The 21,629-nt window shown below is 40.8% G+C and overlaps 1 protein-coding gene and 1 long non-coding RNA gene across 3 annotated transcripts; both read left to right on the plus strand.

Moving 5' to 3' along the window:
* Nucleotides 1–1,888: 1,888 nt before the first annotated feature.
* On the plus strand, nucleotides 1,889–20,599 carry epn1a (epsin 1a). The gene is given in 21 exon segments (XM_051956709.1): nucleotides 1,889–1,984; nucleotides 2,336–2,434; nucleotides 2,436–2,495; nucleotides 7,355–7,483; nucleotides 7,806–7,884; nucleotides 7,887–7,925; nucleotides 9,496–9,653; nucleotides 9,736–9,807; nucleotides 11,821–11,904; nucleotides 14,092–14,130; nucleotides 14,132–14,224; nucleotides 14,227–14,272; nucleotides 14,275–14,382; nucleotides 15,632–15,790; nucleotides 17,035–17,134; nucleotides 17,136–17,199; nucleotides 17,201–17,248; nucleotides 17,250–17,277; nucleotides 20,142–20,260; nucleotides 20,262–20,552; nucleotides 20,555–20,599. Coding segments are annotated over 21 exon segments (1,929 nt in total). The 5' UTR covers nucleotides 1,889–1,915.
* On the plus strand, nucleotides 9,814–11,809 carry LOC127536418 (uncharacterized). Of its 2 annotated transcripts, none has more exons than XR_007945412.1 (3): nucleotides 9,814–10,923; nucleotides 11,012–11,300; nucleotides 11,688–11,809. It is a non-coding gene; the product is annotated as an uncharacterized LOC127536418 (long non-coding RNA). The 2 variants fall into 2 exon arrangements; XR_007945413.1 differs by having other exon boundaries at nucleotides 9,814–10,905.
* Nucleotides 20,600–21,629: the final 1,030 nt, after the last annotated feature.

Here is a 21,629-nt window from a genome sequence, read left to right on the forward strand (position 1 = left end):
AGTCATAAATTTATTATAAAACACTTTTATACCAACAGTGTGGACGTTTGAGCTGCAGTGATTGATCGATTAGTTGTTTTTACGAACTATTCTGATCATCAATTGTCGGTCTACAATTAAGATTCTGTGATTTCAGCTTCATAAATGTGAATGTTTTTTGGTTTCTTTCCTCCTTTATGATGGTAAACTGAAAATCTTCAGGTTTAGGACAAAGCTATTTGTTATCTTGGGCTTGGTTTTGACATGTTTTATCATTTTCTGACATTTTAGAGCTCAAACAAGTAATAGTTAATCCAGGAAATAATCATTATTAGTGTCAGAAAAGCAAAAGTTAAACTGGTGGGAGAATCAGTTCCTTGTTTCTGTTTCACTGCCAAGAAAATACCTTTTTACCCAAAACTGTGAAAGTCATGAACAGTTTGATGAGACGTGTCTTCCTGTTTGTGTTTTTAAAGATCAGAAAACTCAAATAGCTTGAAATATTTCCTAAATGACTTAAAAATGTCAATCACGACTCAGTAAATGTCAAAATTGTTTCAAAATGTTTGAAAATTGCTCAAAATTAGTCGAAAATGATGTAAAATTTGTCCAAAATAACTTGAACCATGTCTGCAATTACTCCAATATTGTCCAAATTGATTTGAAATATGTCCTAATCACACATATACATTTCTTTCCTCTGACAGGAAACTGAAGATCAATCAGAATATTGTGTATTTGCATTTATTTCTTGAACAAATAACTAATGATTTATGGAGAAAATAATCAATGGATTATTGAACAATTAAAATAATGGTGGGGTTGCGGCCCTCCTTGAAATACACGTCAAAGAGTCGTAAAAACAAAGAACAAAAAGCAAACTTTCATTCAGTGGAGTTTGTAAGGTAAATGAGGATCTTTTAGGCTCCAAAGTGCGTCAGTTCTGACTTTTTCATTTTCATTTTCTCTGTGTTTATTACGAGAAAAGTCAACTGGATTTATCTTGGAGGTTGTTGAAGACGTCATCAAGGACCTCCAAGATAAATCCCAATTGACTTGTTTATTATGACAGAAATCAACTGGTTTTATCTCGGAGTTTTGTGAGGACAGTTAGGATGTTTTTGAAGAGTTGAGGACGTCTTCAAGAATCTCCAAGATAAATCAGTTGATTTGTTTGTGATGAGAAAAATCTACTTTTGGTGGTTCTTGAAGACGTCTTCAACTGTATTTCTCTTTGGAGGTTCTTGAAGACAGTGAAGATGTTATTGATGACTTTGAGGACGTCTTCGAGAACCTCCGAGAATAAATGCAATTGATTTGTTTATTAAGAGAAAAAATCAACTGGATTTATCTTGAGGTTCTTGAAGACGTCTTGAAGAACCTCCGAGATAACTCCAGTTAATTTCTCCTGAAGACGTCCATTTCCCCAGCATGTTTTATCTTCCGTTCAGCTCTGTGTGGATCAGCAGCAGATCATGTGATTGCTGCTGCTCAATATCTGCTTGTTCTTATTTAATCAACGGCCGTTTGTTTAACATTAATCTCCGTCTTCCTCCACAGTTTTCCGTCTCCCAGCCGTCTGTTTTTTTGGGACCCGATGTCGCTCGGGACGAACTGAGACGTCCATGAACGAGAGGCGAGAAGACCGAGAAGTAGAAGACACCGAGAGGAGAGACTTTATTCTGCGTCATTCTTGTGTAACAGGTGACGCCGCCTTTATTCCCTCACCGATTTAAAACGATTCCTGCTCTCACTCTCTGATTGTTCCTCTCAAGGTCTTTAATTCATCGTCTTTTAACTCTTCGTCTTCTGAATCGCTTCGTTTTAGTGTCTCATTTAATTCATAAAAGTCTTCTGTTTTATTAACTCTGCTTTAAACTCCTTCTCCTCCGTCTGCCGTACAGATTCAACAGAACTCGACGGCCAGACCGTTGCCATGTCGACCTCATCGCTACGGCGACAAGTAAAGAACATCGTCCACAACTATTCAGAGGCTGAAATCAAGGTTGTGTCTCATGTTTCTCTCTGATGACATTACTTCCTGCCTAATCTAATATTTCTGAGGAGAACTTCCTCACTTCTTTCCTCCACCGGTTAATCAAATCGCACCGACCCTTCGTTAGCTCCACCGTCTCCAATGCAGGGCGATTAAAGTCTTGTTGTTGACTTTTGAACGGTGGTCTACGTTCTTGATGTAACCCATTTACTATTTTTAGACATCATTTTTTCTCAGTTAGATATTGGTGGTCTCATTAAAGCATTGTTTTGTTTTGCTTGGTTCTGATGAAGCTTTTTATTTCTTTAGCTTAAAACGGGTCAAACATAGCGTTGTGATTACCGTCGTGCTGTTGTTCAGGTTCGGGAGGCGACGTCCAACGACCCATGGGGCCCCAGCAGCTCGCTCATGTCGGAGATCGCTGATCTCACCTACAATGTCGTGCCTTCTCAGAAATCAATTGAGCATGGTGTGAAACGCTCTCAACGACCACGGCAAGAACTGGAGACACTGCTACAAGGTGGGTGACTTTAATGGAGCTGCTTTTACCCATGCTGCTCATGTCACCATTCAGTAAAAACTGTGAAACTCCTGAACAGTTTGGTTAGACATGTCTTACTGTTTGTGATTTTAAATATCAGGCATCTCGCTTTTCATGAAGTCACGATATATAACATCCTGGAACAAAAAACTCCATTAATTCTTTGAGTCATTTGATGAGAATTCCTGCATTTGTTTCTGTTTTTAATGAAACGCCACTTTTTTCCCAATATCCTGCAGCAGCAGAAAAATCAGTCAACTGTTTCTACAAAATTAGCAATAATATTCTTTATTTGCTTTTATATTTAGACCAATCGACTCATGATTTTTGTAGAAAATAATCAAAGTCGTAGTCAGAGTTGCTCTATATTAGTTAAAATTGCTCTATCAAAGTTGCTGTATATTAGTTAAAGTTGCTCTAAAATGAGTTGAAGTTGCTCTGTGTTCATTAAAGTTGCTCTATATTAGTTAAAGTTGCTCATATTAATGAACAGTTGCTCTATATCAGTTAAAGCTGCTCTATATCAGATAAAGTTGCTCTATATTAGTTACTGTTGCTCTGTATTAGTCAAAGTTGCTCTATATTAACGTTGCTCTATACGAATTAAAAGTTGCTCTATATTAGTTAAAGTTGCTCTATATAAAAGTTTCTCTATATCAGATAAAGTTGCTCTATATTAGTTAAAGTTGCTCTATGAGTTAAAGTTGCTCTATATTAGTTAATGTTGCTCTATATTAGTTAAAGTTGCTCTATATAAAAGTTGCTCTATATCAGATAAAGTTGCTCTATATGAGTTGAAGTTGCTCTATATGAGTTAAAGTTGCTCTATATGAGTTAAAGTTGCTCTATATGAGTTAAAGTTGCTCTATGTCAGATAAAGTTGCTCTATATTAGTTAAAGTTGCTCTATGAGTTAAAGTTGCTCTATATTAGTTAATGTTGCTCTATGAGTTAAAGTTGCTCTATATTAGTTAATGTTGCTCTATATTAGTTAAAGTTGCTCTATATCAGATAAAGTTGCTCTATATGAGTTGAAGTTGCTCTATATGAGTTAAAGTTGCTCTATATGAGTTAAAGTTTCTCTATATCAGATAAAGTTGCTCTATATTAGTTAAAGTTGCTCTATGAGTTAAGTTGCTCTATATTAGTTAATGTTGCTCTATATTAGTTAAAGTTGCTCTATATAAAAGTTGCTCTATATCAGATAAAGTTGCTCTATATGAGTTGAAGTTGCTCTATATGAGTTGAAGTTGCTCTATATTAGTTAAAGTTGCTCTATGTCAGATAAAGTTGCTGTATATAAAAGTTGCCTATATCAGATAAAGTTGCTCTATATGAGTTAAAGTGCTCTATATGAGTTAAAGTTGCTCTATATAAAAGTTGCTCTATATCAGATAAAGTTGCTCTATATTAGTTGAAGTTGCTCTATATGAGTTAAAGTTGCTCTATATTAGTTAAAGTTGCTCTATGTCAGATAAAGTTGCTCTATATCAAATAAAGTTGCTCTATATTAGTTAAAGTTGCTCTATATGAGTTAAAAGTTGCTTTATATTAGGTACAGTTGCTCTGTGTTAGTTAAAATTCAGAGCTATATATTAGTTTTTTTTAGACCAAACAATGAATGATTGATGTAGAAATAATCAACAGGTGAATGAACGATTAAAATACACACGTGGACAAAATTGTTGGTACCCCTCAGTTAAGAAGGAAAAACCCACAATTCTCAACTGAAATCACTTGAACTCACAAAAGTAACAATAAATAAAATTTATTGAAAATTAAATAATCAAAAACAGCCATTACTTTTGAATTGTTGATTAACATAATTATTTAAAAAAACAAACTAATGAAACAGGCCTGGACAAAATGATGGTACCTCTATAAAAGATTGAAAACTATTTGACCAGAGTGACATGATTAACTCAGGTGTGTCGTTTAATTGACATCACAGGTGTTTCCAAACTCATAATCAGTCAGTCTGCCTATTTAAAGGGAGACAAGTAGTCACCCTGCTGTTTGGTGAAAAGGTGTGTACCACACTGAACATGGACAACAGAAAGCGAAGGAGAGAATTGTCCCAGGACATCCGAAAAAAAATGATAGACAAACATCTTAAGGTAAAGGCTATAAGACCATCTCTAAACAGCTTGAAGTTCCTGTGACAACAGTGGCTCATATTATTCAGAAGTTCAAGACCCACGGGACAGTAGCCAACCTCCCTGGACGTGGCCGCAAGAGGAAAATTGATGACAAATTGAAGAGACGGGATCGTTGGAATTGTATCCAAAGAGCCCAGAGCAACCTCCAAAGAAATTAAAGGTGAACTCCAAGGCCAAGGTACATCAGTGTCAGATCGCACCATTCGTCGTTGTTTGAGCCAAAGTGGACTTCATGGAGACGACCAAGGAGGACACCACTGCTGAAAAAAACTCATAAAAGCGAGACTGGAATTTGCAAAAATGCATGTTGACAAGCCACAAAGCTTCTGGGAGAATGTCCTTTGGACAGATGAGACTAAACTGGAGCTTTTTGGTAAGGCACATCAACTCTATGTTCATAGACTCAAAAACCAAGCATACGAAGAAAAGAACACTGTCCCTACGGTGAAACATGGAGGAGGCTCAGTAATGTTTTGGGGCTGCTTTGCTGCATCTGGCACAGGGTGTCTTGAAAGTGTGCAAGGTACGATGAAATCTGAAGACTATCAAGGCATTCTGGAGAGAAATGTGCTGCCCAGTGTCAGAAAGCTTGGTCTCAGTCGCAGGTCATGGGTCTTCCAACAGGACAACGATCCAAAACACACAGCCAAAAACACCCAAGAATGGCTGAGAGAAAAGCGTTGGACTATTCTAAAGTGGCCTTCTATGAGCCCAGATCTGAATCCATTGAACATATGTGGAAGGAGCTGAAACATGCCATTTGGAGAAGACACCCATCAAACCTGAGACAACTGGAGCTGTTTGCTCATGAGGAGTGGGCCAAAATACCTGTTGACAGCTGCAGAACGCTCATTGACAAATACAGAAATCGTTTAATTGCAGTGATTGCCTCAAAAGGTTGTGCAACAAAATATTAAGTTATGGGTACCATCATTTTTGTCCAGCCCTATTTCAATTAGTTTGTTTTTTTAAATAATTATGTTAATCAACAATTCAAAAGTGATGGCTGATTTGATTATTTAATTTTCAATAAATTTTTATTTATTGTTACTTTTGTGAGTTTCAAGTGATTTCAGTGAGAATTGTGGGTTTTTCCTTCTTTAACTGAGGGGGTACCAACAATTTTGTCCACGTGTGTATAAACTTTAACTGCACTGTTCGCGGTAGTTTTGATAGTTTTGTTTTTAAGAGAAAAAACTAAATAAATGAAGAACAGAAATTGTGTGTTTAAAGAAAATTAATACAGACACTGATGTTGTGTTAATGCGATGACCACAGCGCTTCTTTCTCACAAATAAAATGTCAGACATGTTGTTCTTTGCTAAGACGGGAACTAGAATAAGAGGAGTCAGAATGAAATATGTGACAATGTGAAACTGGAAGGCAGCTGCAGAAAAACACGGTGAACGTCGGTTTGTGTGATGAGAAACAGATGAAAGCCGACTTGACGACATTTCTCCTGAAGAGAAGCGATGTGAGAGCTGAGCTGATCTGTCTGATTGAATTACAGATATCAGCAGCTATCAGATGCTAAAATCACTTCCTGTTTGTTGCACATCATTCCTGTTCCTTCACTTCATTTGATTCTGAGTGTAAAATTTAACCACTTTATGTTCCTGTTAAAGGAGGGTAGTGTTCAGTGTTTACAGTCTGAGGTTGGTTCTTTATAATTCATCATGTTTTATAACCCACAGTGATGAAATCCTGGTTCACTGAAAACTGTGAACACACTGGTATATCTTAAACAGGAACAGAGGGACAGATTTTACTCAAAGCACCGAAATAGTGGTTTTGCACAATCTAAAGTTCCACATTTGTTTTTACTTTTCAAGTTTCAAGACTTATTTGTGAGAAACACAATTTACACACAGATATGCAGTTAGTACCTGTTCCAGAAGAAACGATAAAAATACCAGGAATAAAGAATAAGAAAACACACAAGAGATAATATCCATCCATCCAGCCTCTATCATCCAACTAATCAACCAACCTCCAGTCCATCATCCATCCATTATTTATCCATCATCCATCCATTATTATCCATCATCCATCCATTATTCATTCATCCATCCAACCATTATTCATCCATCCAACCAACCAACCTCCATTCCATCATCCATCCATCATTCATTCATTCATTCATTCATCCATCCGTCATTCATCCATCCATCCATTAATTATTCATCCATCCAACCACCAACCTCCAATCCATCATCCGTCCATCCATCCATTCATTCGTCCATCATTCATTCGTCCATCCATCATCCATCCATCCTCTATCATCCATCCATTATTCATCCATCCATCCATTCGTCCATCCATGATTCATCCATCCGTCCATCATCCATCCATCCATACAACCATCCATTATTCATCCATCAACCAACCAACCTCCAATCCGACATCCATCATTCATCCATCCAGTAATGCTGATTTGAATACGATTGTAGAAAGGAAACTAGAATTTATCGATAAAACTGTCAATTAATTCGTCCAATTATGTGAGCTGGTTGCCAAAGTCATCTTTAGAGAATCAATGTTTCAATGGATGGATAAATAGATCAAAATATCAAATACTGCAAATAATTCTGTGGTCTCACATCGAGGTCATGCTAGCTGCTTTAGCTTTTGTTAGCATCTCTGTGCTACAGCTCATTGTTTGTGACTTTCCTTCCTCCAGGCTATGACTCTCATGGAGTACCTGATCAAGACGGGTTCAGAACGTGTCGCCCAGCAGTGCCGAGAAAACATCTACGCAGTCCAGACCCTCAAGGACTTCCAGTACATAGACCGGGACGGCAAAGACCAGGTAGGACTCACACCTGCACTCAGAGCCAAACAGGAAGTCGAAGTGTTTACGTGGACTCACTCTGTCAAACAGGACGCCTGTAGTTCACTCGAGGTCGTTCCACAAAGTGTCACTGACCTCTTGTGCAACTCCATAAAGCCATAAAAGCTTTATTGATCATTGATAACCAAACTGGGTGAACTTCCAGGCTGTTGCACAAACAAAAAGGTTTTCAGTGGAACTTCGCTGCATCTAAAATTCATTAATCACGGAGTTTAATCTGTGTTTGTTTATGCAGCGATGGAACCGGTGAGTCCAGTAACCTGGAGCTTTATTTTTCCAGGGTGTGAATGTGAGAGAGAAAGCCAAACAGCTGGTGACGCTGCTGAAAGACGAGGAGAGACTAAGAGAGGAGAGAATCCACGCCTCAAAACCAAAGAGAAGATGGCACAGACCTCCAGTGGTGAGAGTCGGAACAGAGTTTAGCTTTTACTCATTACTGTGGTTCATTTTTATTCTAAAGTCCTGCAGCTCAGTGGAACCAGAACAACACGACGGAGGAGAGAGAAGTCAGAGATGTCTTCTGCCAGTAGAGCGATGGAAATCATTAAAAAATAAACAAAACAAAGTTATCAAAAATCAAAGACACCTAAAATCAACATTTGCGTCCAGCATTTTTCCAACACTGGTGGAAAAATGACTTTACATACTTAAAATAATTCACCACTTTAAGTAGTACAGTTATTGTTGTTGAAGTTTCATAACTGATTGAACAGGTTTGTAGCACAAAAATTAAAATATCGGTGGATATTCTGGTCCAAAAAGATCAGTAGCTGGGTTTCCATTACAGTTTTTTGCAAAATAAAAGCGACATTTCTAAAATTTCGACAAAAGTATATTTGCGCTTTGAACGTGTTTCCATTGAAGGTTGTTCTGGGCAGAAGCATCGTAACTCTCGTAAAATATCATCCCGCGAGATTTCACTGCAGGAAGATGGACGCTTCTATCTCCTTCTAACACTCTGCATTCCTCTGCTGTTTGCTGTCTAGTATGGCAGTGATGTTTTTCTCAAGAATTATGGCAAGAAAAGTCTCGGTCTCCTCTTCTGTCCACACGTACCGCGCCATGTTTACTCCGAGAGAACTGGTCATGTGACCAGGTACGTCACGTCTGGTGACGTATAATTGAGGAAAAAGTGTTTCCGTTGCGCTTTTGCGATATTTTTCAATATCGAAATCCACCTCATGAGAGCGTAAAAACTTTTTAGCGATATTTTAGTCCTTTTTTGAAATTCAGGTGTTTCCATTACCAGTTTTTTATTGTGCTATTTACATATCTAAGGGTAATGGAAACCCAGCTAGTGACTAATACTCCAGATTCTGAATCAATGACATGATGAGAAATAACAGAAAATTTCAGGTTTTTATCTTTAATAGTTTCTCAGATGTTGTTCGAACAGATTTATTGCGAGAGAAAAAAACAAACAGATTTGAAGCACACAATCTAAAATATCAGTGGATATTCTGATCCACGTAGATCAGAGTTTAATATTCCAGATTAGAAGAAGTGGAACCAGAACCGCTAACCCTTAAAAAGCCGGGACCGAGTATACTCGGTTCACGCTTACTCGTACACGCAGCCGAAACCGAACATTCTCTGCTCAACGCGTGTGACTTGTTTATGATTGCTAATCAACATAAAATACGCACACACCCGTATGTTTGGTAAGATATAAACATTGGCCCCAAATTTGCTTATTTCAAACGATACAGCAAGTATGAGCCGTTCTAATGAAGCCGCAATTACAAAGCTCTTATCGGGGCCGCGTACCGGCCGAAATTTAATATGGCGAACGTCGACGACCTCGCAAGACTTGATGGATATTTTTATAGATTAGGTGGTTTTAGTGTATGTTTTAGTATATGTACTTCTCCAGAAACATGGCCTTGTAAGGGTTAAAACACCTAGACCTCTGTAGAACAGACTGAAAGACTATTAAGGTTTGAATCCGTGTTTATTCGTCCGTCCTGCAGCCTCCTCGGCCCCCTCAGCTCCCAGTCTGGGGGGCAGCCTGTCCCTGGGCTCCCACTCTGGAGGGGCAGATCCCGAGCAGGCCTGGCCTCAGAGCTCCGGTGAGGAAGACCTGCAGCTCCAGCTGGCTCTGGCCATGAGCAAAGAAGAGGCAGAGCAGGTAAAACAGAGCCTCATCCAGCTGAGCATGTTGTACCTGCAGCACCCCTTCTCACCTGTCATTAACCCCTGACCTCCTCCAGCCGAGCAAGGACCCCCTGGAGGACGCAGAGATCCGCTATGCTCTCACTCTCAGCAAAGAGATGCACCAACAGGTCAGGGCAGAGAGTGTCCAGTCTGCTGTCTCTATCTGGAATCTCTCAGACTAAATTCATTTATGCTCATATTTGTCGTTTCCCTCAAAGTTTAAATCTGTATCCCATAATTTCTGTTCAAAACGAGCCAAAAGAGGCTCCTCAAATCCTCACGAAAACCGATCGGCTGTAATTTAAGAGCAGAATTTGCATGACGTTGACAAATACTTCCCATAATTGATTAAATTCAGCTCTGAGTGTCGTGTAAGTATCGATCATTCCTTCCTCTGACAGCATGCACCTTCTGATCTGAGATATTCTCTCTTCTCACCTGTTCACCTTCTTCTTCTTCCTGTTGCTGAGTGTTTAGCTGCAGTGTCCAGGTGGTTTCAGTCCTGCTGTACCACTGGTCTGGTTTGTTCTATGAGCTTATAAACTCAGTGTTCTGCTGCTTGACCCTCAGTCCTTCCTGAAATAAACTTTATGTTCAGTGAGTCGACAAGCATTTTTTCAAGAACAAATCTTGGAAAGTATTTGACCTTTTAATGTAAAATTTCACTGAATAAATATTTATGTTGAAGTTTCATAGAATCAGGGGTTGTTGAGCAGAAGGCTGCTGATGGTTTAAGATGGAGTAAACCAACGTGTCTGGAAGTCGAAGAACAACAGCAGCTGCTTCCAGATCTACAACTGTCAGATTTATTTTGTTTAAAGCCACCATGCTCAGATTTACGGCTTATTGGTGTGTTTTAGGGATTAGATGTTTGTTAAGAGGCTCAGGATGATGATTACAGGTCAGCTTTTCAGATTCTACTCTGGAACCTGAACCCTGAGGTGGTTGTTCTTCTGGAGGTTGTTGTTCTTCTGGAGGTTGTTGTTCTTCTGGAGGTTGTTGTTCTTCTGGAGGTTGTTGTTCTTCTGGAGGTTGCTGTTCTTCTGGAGGTTGCTGTTCTTCTGGAGGTTGCTGTTCTTCTGGAGGTTGTTGTTCTTCTGGACGTTGTTGTTCTTCTAGAGGTTGTGTTTCTTCTGGAGGTTGTTGTTCTTCTAGAGGTTGTGTTTCTTCTGGACGTTGTTCTTCTGGAGGTTGTGTTTCTTCTGGAGGTTGTGTTTCTTCTGGAGGTTGTTGTTCTTCTAGAGGTTGTGTTTCTTCTGGACGTTGTTCTTCTGGAGGTTGTGTTTCTTCTGGAGGTTGTGTTTCTTCTGGAGGTTGTTTGTTCTTCTGGAGGTTGTTGTTCTTCTGGAGGTTGTTGTTCTTCTGGAGGTTGTTGTTCTTCTAGAGGTTGTGTTTCTTCTGGACGTTGTTGTCCTTCTGGAGGTGGTTGTTCTTCTGGAGGTTGTGTTTCTTCTGGACGTTGTGTTTCTTCTGGACGTTGTGTTTCTTCTGGATGTTGTTGTTCTTCTAGAGGTTGTTGTTCTTCTGGACGTGTGTTTCTTCTGCACGTTGTTGTCCTTCTGGAGGTTGTTTTTCTTCTGGAGGTTGTTTTTCTTCTGGAGGTTTTGTTTTTCTTCTGGAGGTTTTGTTTTTCTTCTGGAGGTTTTGTTTTTCTTCTGGAGGTTTTGTTTTTCTTCTGGAGGTTTTGTTGTTCTTCTGGAGGTTTTGTTGTTCTTCTGGACGTTGTTGTCCTTCTGGACGTTGTTGTCCTTCTGGACGTTGTTGTCCTTCTGGACGTTGTTGTTCTTCTAGACGTTGTGTTTCTTCTGGACGTTGTTGTCCTTCTGGACGTTGTTGTCTTCTGGACGTTGTTGTTCTTCTAGAGGTTGTGTTTCTTCTGGACGTTGTTGTTCTTCTAGAGGTTGTGTTTCTTCTGGACGTTGTGTTTCTTCTGGACGTTGTGTTTCTTCTGGACGTTGTTGTCCTTCTGGAGGTTGTGTTTCTTCTGGAGGTTGTGTTTCTTCTGGAGGTTTTGTTTTTCTTCTGGAGGTTTTGTTTTTCTTCTGGAGGTTTTGTTGTTCTTCTGGAGGTTTTGTTGTTCTTCTGGAGGTTTTGTTGTTCTTCTGGAGGTTGTGTTTCTGACGTCGGTGTCTGATCTGCAGGAGGAACGACTTCGCCGAGGAGACGACCTGCGACTACAGATGGCCATCGAGGAGAGCAAGAGGGAGAAACCCAAACCAGAGGAGGTCTGTCAAACGTAGATTCATGTCTTACTGCACGGTTTTACCTCACCAACTTCAGAATTGAATCCTAAACAGATAGCAGAGGTAATGAAAGTATCCCTTCTTCTTGGTTGAGCTGCTCTGAAAGTTTTAGTCAGTGAGGTGGAGCACAACACGTCAAAAAAAACTACACGACTCGACCTTTAAAACGAAGCTGATTGTTTGTCTGCGTGACGAATAATCGCTGATAAAAAATCTAATCTTGTGTTTCCATCGACAGCTGTGTCCACACCTGTCGCTGTGGTCTGAATTAGTCATGAACACACTGCAGAGATGTGTTAATATCTGCTAAAATATGTTAGTATATCACAAAAACAAGGAGATCCACAGCTTTAAAGGCAGTAAAAACCTAAAGAAGACAGATCAACCGTGGGAAACCATGAGCTTTGTGAGGTTTTTTTAACCGTTTTCTGGCATTTCAAGACCAAACAAGCACACATTTGTAAAAACCATGTATGTGTAAGTCAGCCTTGAGTCTCCAGTGACTCATAACAGTGGTTGTTGGTCAAGGGATTGATCAATTATTGGGGCTGGCATTCTTCTAATTATCAGTATTATTTTAAAAAACGATTTTCAATAAATTACATGACCAACTTTGAGATACGAAATTGCCCAAATGATCAGTCTGTTGCTTTCAGTGCGGCTCTAAGTTATTCTGCTAACAGTGCTAGGCTCATGCTAACCCTGAGAGGTTTGCTGTGGCTTCTTAGCCTGCAGCTAACGCTATCTGGAGCATCGTAGCATGTTGCTGAAGTTGGATTAGCTTTAACACTCTGTTCTAAGTGTCAGAAACGTCTCTCTAGCAAAGACACAACCTGCAAAAACTGAACAAGAAGCAGAAACATCAGACAGACATTAGCAGCTTTCTCAGAAGCGACGCTAACAGCTAGCAGTTGAGTTAGGAGGCAGCCACAGATTATCCTGAAACCTGTAATGTATGTCTGTTTGGAATAACTGTTATGTTTAGTGTTGGTGTCAGCCCTGGAAACTCACTCAGTACCTGCAGCTGTTGTATTTAAACTCAGAGTTTGCTGATGTATGAAGGCCGAGTATGAACAATCAGATATGAGTTTAAACTTAGATTTGCCTCATTTTACCAACAGAAACCTATGAGAAAACTCTGAAAACCATCAGAATTCTTGTTATGTGCCTATGACCATAATCAACTGCTTGGTTGCATTAAGGAGTACAGAATTTTTTCTTTTAAACATTTCTGAGACATGTAGGAGTTAGTTTGAAATATCTGGATCTAGCAGTTTTAGCTGGAACTCCTGAAGAATCAATGGTATCAGACATCAAAAGATGCGTTTTCTGCAAATGATTTGTTTTTTTGGGATTTTTTGTCTCAACATTTTAGAGATTAAATTGTAAGCTCATGTTTGGTTAATTTCACACATGATATATGCAGAAAAGTTCCCGTCGCGTTACGATGAACCCAAGTTCCTGAAAACAGTTTTTCATCTGAACTCGGTTCCTGCAGCTGTTTTTGTTCAAACTTTATTACAACGCCAAGGAACGCAGCGGAGTTATGTGTCGATCTGTGTTGGTTTGTCTCCCTGTTGTCATTTCTGACCTTCCCGGTGTCTGTCTGTTAGCAACATAACTCAGAATTGGACAGATTTGGATGAAAATTTTCAGGGAAGGTTAGAAATGACACAAGGATCACGTGATTATATTCTGGCAGTGATGCAGTTTATCGTCTAGATCCACGGATTTGTGAAAGATTTCTGTATCATTGTCAGATAGCGGCATGGCGTCACTGTAACCATGACAACCAGTGAACAGTACGTGATCACATGACTGTGATCCTACTACAAGTCCACCACTGAGGACTAATCAGGACTTACCCATCAGAAAAGATTCAATGAGTGAGCAGCCTTGGAGGAGGACTGAGCTCTGAGTGCTTTTCTTTAAAAATTCAAGATTGAAGAACTTAATCGTCACACACAGCGGAAACACAGTGGTTACTATGAGTAATGAAATTCTTATTTTGTGAGTTCCCTTCACACAGCTGAAACAACAACAAATAGAATACAATAACCATAAGGTAATAAAAATAAATTGTTTGTGCTAATGTTAGCATCTTGTATAGCTCAGACCATGCTGAGTTATGAGACTGAGTGTAACATGAACCCCTTGTCTTCCCCTCAGAGCGCCCTGATGGAGCTGAGTGCCGTTGACCCCTGGGGGCCCCTCCTGCCCTGTTGCTGCTGCTGCCCCCGGGGGCTCCGCCGGCCCCTCACCTCCACCCACCGTCCCTGCTCCTGCCGCCTCGGGCCCCTGGGGCTCGGCCCCACAGACCCATGGGGAGTCGCGTCGCCCACGTCCCCACCAGCTCCGACCCCTGGGGGGGAGGAGCCCCGCCCACCATAGCTCCTCCCCCCGACCCCTGGGGGGAGACGGCCAACAGAGTGAACAACGTGGACCCCTGGGGGAGTTCAGGTGAGACGCCGGTGGTCACATTGTCAGCGCCGCAGCCAATCAGGCGGCTCCATTCAGCCGGGCTTCATTTCTTCATGAGTGTCCCGTTGGTTTGTCTTCATGCTGTCGTTTCTGAATCTTCATCCTGAGGCGTCCTCCCTCCGTCTGAACCGTTATCCTCTCGTTTCTATCAGGACTGACTGAGGCTGAGTGTCAACCAGAGCCGTCTGCTCTCACCCTCTTCCTCCTCGCTAACGTTAAAGCTGCTTCTTTAACCCTCCTGTTGTCCTCATTTACAGGCACCCAAAAGTACTGTTTCCATGTCTGAAAAAACATAAAAATTCAGCAAATTTCAAAAAATTGCCAAAACATTCAGGAAGAAAATTCCAATAATTCCTTAAAAGTTTTATTATAAAAAAGTCCCCCAAATTTGGCAAGAAAATTCTTGTAAATATTTTCAAAAATGAGTAAAAATCTTCCAAAAAATCCTAAAAATATCAAAAGTTGACATACCTCTAATATTTTCTTTAAGAACATTCACAAAAAATCACCCAAAATCCAGTGAATTCCGCTGGATTTTGGTAGATTTTTTGTGTGAATGTTCTTAAGAAACATTTTTAACATTTCTTTTTCCACCAAAAAAATGTACAAAATTTGCCAAAAATGTTGTAAATGCAGACATCAGAATTTTCACTGAAAATATGTTTTTCCCCACATTTTCAAACTTTAAAACATTTACAGGCACCAAAAAATACCGTTTCCTTGTTTGAAAATAAAAAAAAAAATTCAGCAAAAAATTCCCCAAATTTCTGAAAATTTGCAAAACCTTCAGAAAGAAATTCCAATAATTCCTTAAAAAGCTTCCCTTAAAAATTTATTTAGTTTTATTTTTTCCACCAAAAAATGTTCAAGAATTTCCCAAAAATGTTGAAATTGTACATACGAAGTTTCACTGTGAAAATATATTTTTCCCCACATTTTCAAACTTTAAAACGGGTCGATTTGACCTGCAGGACGACACCAGGGTTAATCTCTCCTTCACCTCACCGAGCTGCTGCTGTTACCCCAGACAGCCCCTGATCTATATCTATATTTCTATTTATATCTTGATCTATATTTACATCTATATTTATATTTACCTCTACATCTATATTACTGGTTTCTGATGGGAGGTAAAGGAGAGACGCTGCCGTTGAACCAGCCTCCCTCCTGACTGTGGTTCGCTGTTCTGTTAACCCCCCCCTCCCCTCGTCTGCTCCCCTCCCTGTAGCTGTGACCCCCCCCAGCTCCGACCCCTGGGGCCCCCCGGTGCCGCCCAGCACTTCCTCCTCGGGGGGACCAGTAGACCCCTGGGCGAGCGACGGGCCGGTCCCCGAGCCAATCAGCTCCGACCTCTGGAGCGCCTCCGCCAAACACACAAACGGCACAGGTACACTCACACAGGAAGACACGCCCACACAGGAAGACACGCCCACACAGGAAGACACACCCACACAGGAAGACACACCCACAGCAGGTACAGGTCACACCTGAAACCCTCTGAGCCCCACAGGGTCTGGTTGTTTATACCCACTGTTGGTTCATTTTTACCTCCTGTGGTTCCTTTTTTTTACCTCCTGTTGGATCATTTTACCTCCTGTTGGTTGTTTTACCAACTGTTGGTTCTTTTTTTTTTACCTCCTGTTGGATCATTTTTACCCACTGTTGGTTCTTTTTTTTACCCACTGTTGGTTGTTTACCACTGTTGGTTCATTTTTACCTCCTGTTGGTTCCTTTTTTTTACCTCCTGTTGGATCATTTTTACCACTGTTGGTTGTTTTACCAACTGTTGGTTCTTTTTTTTTACCTCCTGTTGGATCATTTTTACCCACTGTTGGTTCTTTTTTTTACCCACTGTTGGTTGTTTTTTTTTACCCACTGTTGGTTCTTTTTTACCCACTGTTGGTTCTTTTTTTTTACCCACTGTTGGTTGTTTTTTTTACCCACTGTTGGTTGTTTTTTTACCCACTGTTGGTTGTTTTTTTTACCCACTCTTGGTTCATTTTACCCCCTGTTGGATCATTTTACCCCTGTTGGATCATTTTTACCCCCTGTTGGATCATTTTTACCCCCTGTTGGATCATTCTTACCTCCTGTTGGTTCATTTTTGAATGAGAATTTCATTGAATAACAATTTTCAGCTCAGATTTGATTAATTTTCCTGAGGGAGCCAAACACGATACATTCAAGGACTATGGGGAAAGTTGAATATCTGCCATTTTTTCCTATTTTTGTAGTTTTTTTGTTCTAACAGTGCTTCTTTTTTTTGGAGAATTTTAATGAGACCCCGAGGAATAAAGTGATTTTAATGAGATATTTGAAGCTCACACTTGGTCATTTTTCACCTGTGATGTGTTCAGAGACCGTCGGAAAGTTGACAATCTGTTTACTTATTCCGTTTTTTTCAGTTTGTGGTTCTAATAAATGATGATTTTTAAACGTGCCTGCAGGTTTCTGGGCTCAGAGGGTTTAGAGGATCCTCATATTTAACATGTTTAGATTGAGCTGCATGAACACAACAGTGTTCTTGTCTCACATTTCATCCTCCTCTGTGTGAGTTTCACTTCTGTACTGGTTTTATCATCACACTTTTATTGTCCTTTCCGGTGCTGATTCCTCCTGTTTCCCTCCCAGGAGATCCAGAGCAGCGAGGATCTTCGGCGGCCGGCTGCGACAGCACGGGATCTCCGGTTCCCTTCGACCTCTCGTCTCTCGGCTCGTCGCTTCGGTCCGTAAACTCCGGAGTCCTTCCTGGGGCCCAACGCCGCCCTGGTGGACCTGGACTCTCTGGTGTCGTCCTAAACCCAAACCCAAACAGCCGCCGCCTCCTTCCATCTCCTCCTCGTCAGCGCAACAACCCCTTCCTCCAGAACACAGGTCAGACGATCGCTGAGCTGCAGGAGATCAGTCTGTCTGTTCACTCTGTTCTCTGTTTCTGAGCCACAATGCGTTTATTCATTCATCAGTAGCTTGGTTTTACTGCCAGTCTCTCTTCTTGTCTCCATTTGTGTCTTACTTGTGTTGTTTGGCCTTGTTTGTCATTTTGTGTCTCGTTTTTGTCATTTCTATCTCATTTTGTCTCGTTTTTTTCATTTGTGTCTCATTTTTTGTCGCTTTCTGACTGGTTTTTATAATTTTGTGTGTTTTGTGTCTTTTGTCTCATTTTTGTTTTGTCTCATTTTAATTTTTTGTCATTTTGTGTCTAATTTTTGCTATTTTGTCTCATTTTTGTTGTTTTGTGTCTCTTTTTGTCATTTCTTGTTTTTTCATTTTCTGTTTTGGTTTTGTCGTTTTATGTCTTGTTTTCATCATTGCGTGTCTCATTTTTGTTTTCTCTCGTTTTTTTCCTTTTGTGTATCGTTTTGTCGTTTCTTGTCTTGTTTTTGTCGTTTTCTGTCCCGTTTTTGTCACTTTGTGTCTCGTTTTGCTGTTTTCTGTCTTGTGTTTGTCTTTTTTTTTTTGTTGATTTGTCATTTTGTGTCGGGTTTTGCCGTTTTGTGTCTCGTTTTTGACATTTTCTGTCTCATTGTTGTCATTATCTGCCTCGTTTTGTCGTTTCTGTCCTGCAGAAACAAACTGCTGAGTTTAATTCAGTAGAATGCAGGCGGCAGTAGAGCACCATGTGATTAAAATCCATTCTCAGCAGATCTAATTAATGTATGAGCCACAGATTTAACCAGAAGTTGTGATCAAACAGAACCTCTGAGCTTCATCTTCTAACCCTGTGGTGGCCTGCAAACTTCTGGAACCGCTCTGAACTGGAGCTTTGTGGGAAAACAGGACCATGGAAGACATTTTAACCAGCAGAAATAAAACATGAGCAGAGCACACAGAGATACAGAGAAATAAAATGACTTAGTTATGCCTTTATATAAGAACTGCACACTTCTTATTTGATTCATATTTTTCTTGCACCATCCAGTTAGTGATGAGTTTGACTGATCAATGGAGATATTTTGATGGTTTTGTCATAGTTTCTTTAGATGATGGATGAATGGTAGGGTTAGTTGGATGTATGTATGGATGTTTGGTTGGATGTTTTTGATGGACGGATGTTTGGTTGGATGTTTTTTGATGTTTGGTTGGATGTTTTTTCGATGTATTGATGGATGCTTGGTTGGATGTTTTTTGATGGATGGATGTTTGGTTGGATGTTTTTTCGATGTATGGATGGATGTTTGGTTGGATGTTTTTTGATGAATGGATGTTTGGTTGGATGCTTTTTTTGATGGATGGATGTTTGGTTGGATGTTTTTTCAAATGTATGGATGGATGTTTGGTTGGATGTTTTTTTGATGGATGGATGTTTGGTTGGATGTTTATTCCATGTATGTATGGATGCTTGGTTGGATGTTTTTTCGATGTATGGTTGGATGTTTGGTTGGAGGTTTTTTCGATGTATTGATGGATGTTCGGTTGGATGTTTTTTCGATGTATTGATGGATGTTGGTTGGATGTTTTTTCCATGTATTGATGGATGTTTGGTTGGATGTTTTTTCGATGGATGGATGGATGTTTGGTTGGATGTTTTTTCCATGTATTGATGGATGTTTGGTTGGATGTTTTTTCGATGGATGGATGGATGTTTGGTTGGATGTTTTTTCCATGTATGGATGGATGTTTGGTTGGATGTTTTTTCGATGTATTGATGGATGTTGGTTGGATGTTTTTCGATGGATGGATGGATTGTTTGGTTGGATGTTTTTTTTCGATGTATGGATGGATGTTTGGTTGGATGTTTTTTCGATGTATGGATGGATGTTTGGTTGGAATGTTTTTTCGATGTATGGATGGATGTTTGGTTGGATGTTTTTTCGATGTATTGATGGATGTTTGGTTGGATGTTTTTTCGATGGATGGATGTTGGTTGGATGTTTTTTCCATGTATGGATGGATGTTTGGTTGGATGTTTTTCCATGTATTGATGGATGTTTGGTTGGATGTTTTTTCGATGGATGGATGTTTGGTTGGATGTTTTTCCATGTATTGATGGATGTTTGGTTGGATGTTTTTTCCATGTATTGGATGGATGTTTGGTTGGATGTTTTTCCATGTATTGAATGGAATGTTTGGTTGGATGTTTTTTTTCCATGTATTGATGGATGTTTGGTTGGAGGTTTTTCGATGTATTGATGATTTGGTTGGATGTTTTTTTCCATGTATTGATGGATGTTTGGTTGGATGTTTTTTTCCATGTATTGATGGATGTTTGGTTGGATGTTTTCCATGTATGGATGGATGTTGTTGGATGTTTTTTCGATGGATGGATGTTTGGTTGGTTTTTTTTCCATGTATGGCATGGATGTTTGGTTGATGTTTTTTTCGATGTATGGATGGATGTTTGGTTGGATGTTTTTCGATGTATGGATGATGTTTGGTTGGGATGTTTTTTCGATGGATGGATGTTTGGTTGGATGTTTTTTCCATGTATTGATGGATGTTTGGTTGGATGTTTTTTTCCATGTATTGATGGATGTTTGGTTGGATGTTTTTTCGATGGATGGATGTTTGGTTGGAATGTTTTTCCATGTATTGATGGGATGTTTGGTTGGATGTTTTTCCATGTATTGATGGATGTTGGTTGGATGTTTTTTCCATGTATGGATGGATTCATAGGTAGACCGGTCTTTCCATCCGTCCAGCTTCGTTCTGACTCTCCGTTGTTGGAGTGGAGGTTAATGAGTGACTCCACTGACACCAGACTGATCTCAGTGACCATCTCTTCTTCTTCTGTCCTCCAGGTTCCTCTCCAGCTCCAGGCATGGCCGTGACTCCTGGCAGCACCATCTCCAGTCGGGGCGTCTCTCCGACGCCGGCCTCCTCCAACCCGTTCGGCGTGGCCCCCCCATGACCTCCATCTCCCCCAGCCGTCCTCGCTGGGCCTCAGCGGCCTCCGCACCAGCCCGGTGCCCCCCAACCCCATGCTGGGCCTGGGTGCAGCGGGCCTGGCTCCCATGGGCCCCATGGGCATGGGGGCCCCGGGCCTGGGCCTGGGCATGATGCAGGCCAGCCCCATGGGGATGCCTTACAGCGGGCTCTCCCCCATGGCCCCGCCGGGCCCCGCCCTCCTGGGCCCCGGAGCTCCGCCTCCTCAGCTGATTTTGGGTGGGCCGTCTGGACCGGGGGGCGTGATGGGGGCCGGGGGGCGGTGGGCGGCGGCGGGGCGGCGGGCGCCAGCACCAACCCCTTTCTTCTTTGAGGAAGTGACATCACGGCTCTGCTCACCTGTCGCCTGGTCGACCTGCTGCCCCCCCACCCCCCTCAGCCAGAAGACGAACGTCTCGATATTTAAAGAAGAATTAAACTCTTTCTGTTCCTTTTCCTGGAGAGCATTATTTCATTCAGATGATTTTAGTTCCTTTCATTTCAAGGCGGGCTGTTTTGGGGGAAATAGAGATTCTATTTATTTTGTTCTAATCCGCTCTGTTGCTGTCGTACTTCCTGTTGTGTTTGGGTCCTGTTGTGATGAAGGTAAGTCTGTGAGGTTCCAGCGGAGGAAGAAGCTGTGAAGCCACTAACGAACTGCACAGACTGACCCGGGCTTCTTCCTCCTCCTGAACCGTCAAACTGCACGAAGGAAGAAAAACCTGCAGCGACATTTCAGAACCATGTGGTCGGATCCTTTCAGCTTAATTTAATCTAATTTATTTCTTTCCAGTTCTTGGGAACAAATAAACGAGGAGAAATCATGCGACGACGCCGTTTCCAAATCAAAACGCTTCTTTTTCGTGGTTCCTGAAGGGAAACGAAGGAGAGGTTTCTGTTTGTGTGTTCCTGTTTCTGTCCATCATCTCATTTCAGTGACTCGGAAAGGAAGAAATCATCCGTTTTCTGTTTTTTTGGAAATTGTGTTGATAAAATGTGATGTTGGGATTCAGCTGAGGGTCACCTGCTTCTCTGCCAAACTTCTTTCACTTCTTTTTGTTGATCAGAAGCAGATTTTCCTCCTTAAATCACGTTTCAGACGCTTCAGTAGTCGCAGCTCTGCAGAGGACAGATGAAAGACGAGGACACGGAGGGAAGACGTCCTCTGACGGTTTCCGAGCAGAGACGCGTTTATTTATTCATCCAGGAGCTGAGCTTTTACTCAGGATAATTTTCACTCTAAATGATGTCATTTTGGGTCCTTTAAGATAAAACCTACTGGATCAATATAAAAGTTAGTAGACGCTGTAAAAGTATGAACCTCATAATCAGACGAACTCGAAAAACTATTATAAACGTGTCAA

This window comes from Acanthochromis polyacanthus, chromosome 12 (genome assembly GCF_021347895.1).
Source record: "Acanthochromis polyacanthus isolate Apoly-LR-REF ecotype Palm Island chromosome 12, KAUST_Apoly_ChrSc, whole genome shotgun sequence".
In the NCBI taxonomy this organism is placed as follows: domain Eukaryota; kingdom Metazoa; phylum Chordata; class Actinopteri; family Pomacentridae; genus Acanthochromis; species Acanthochromis polyacanthus.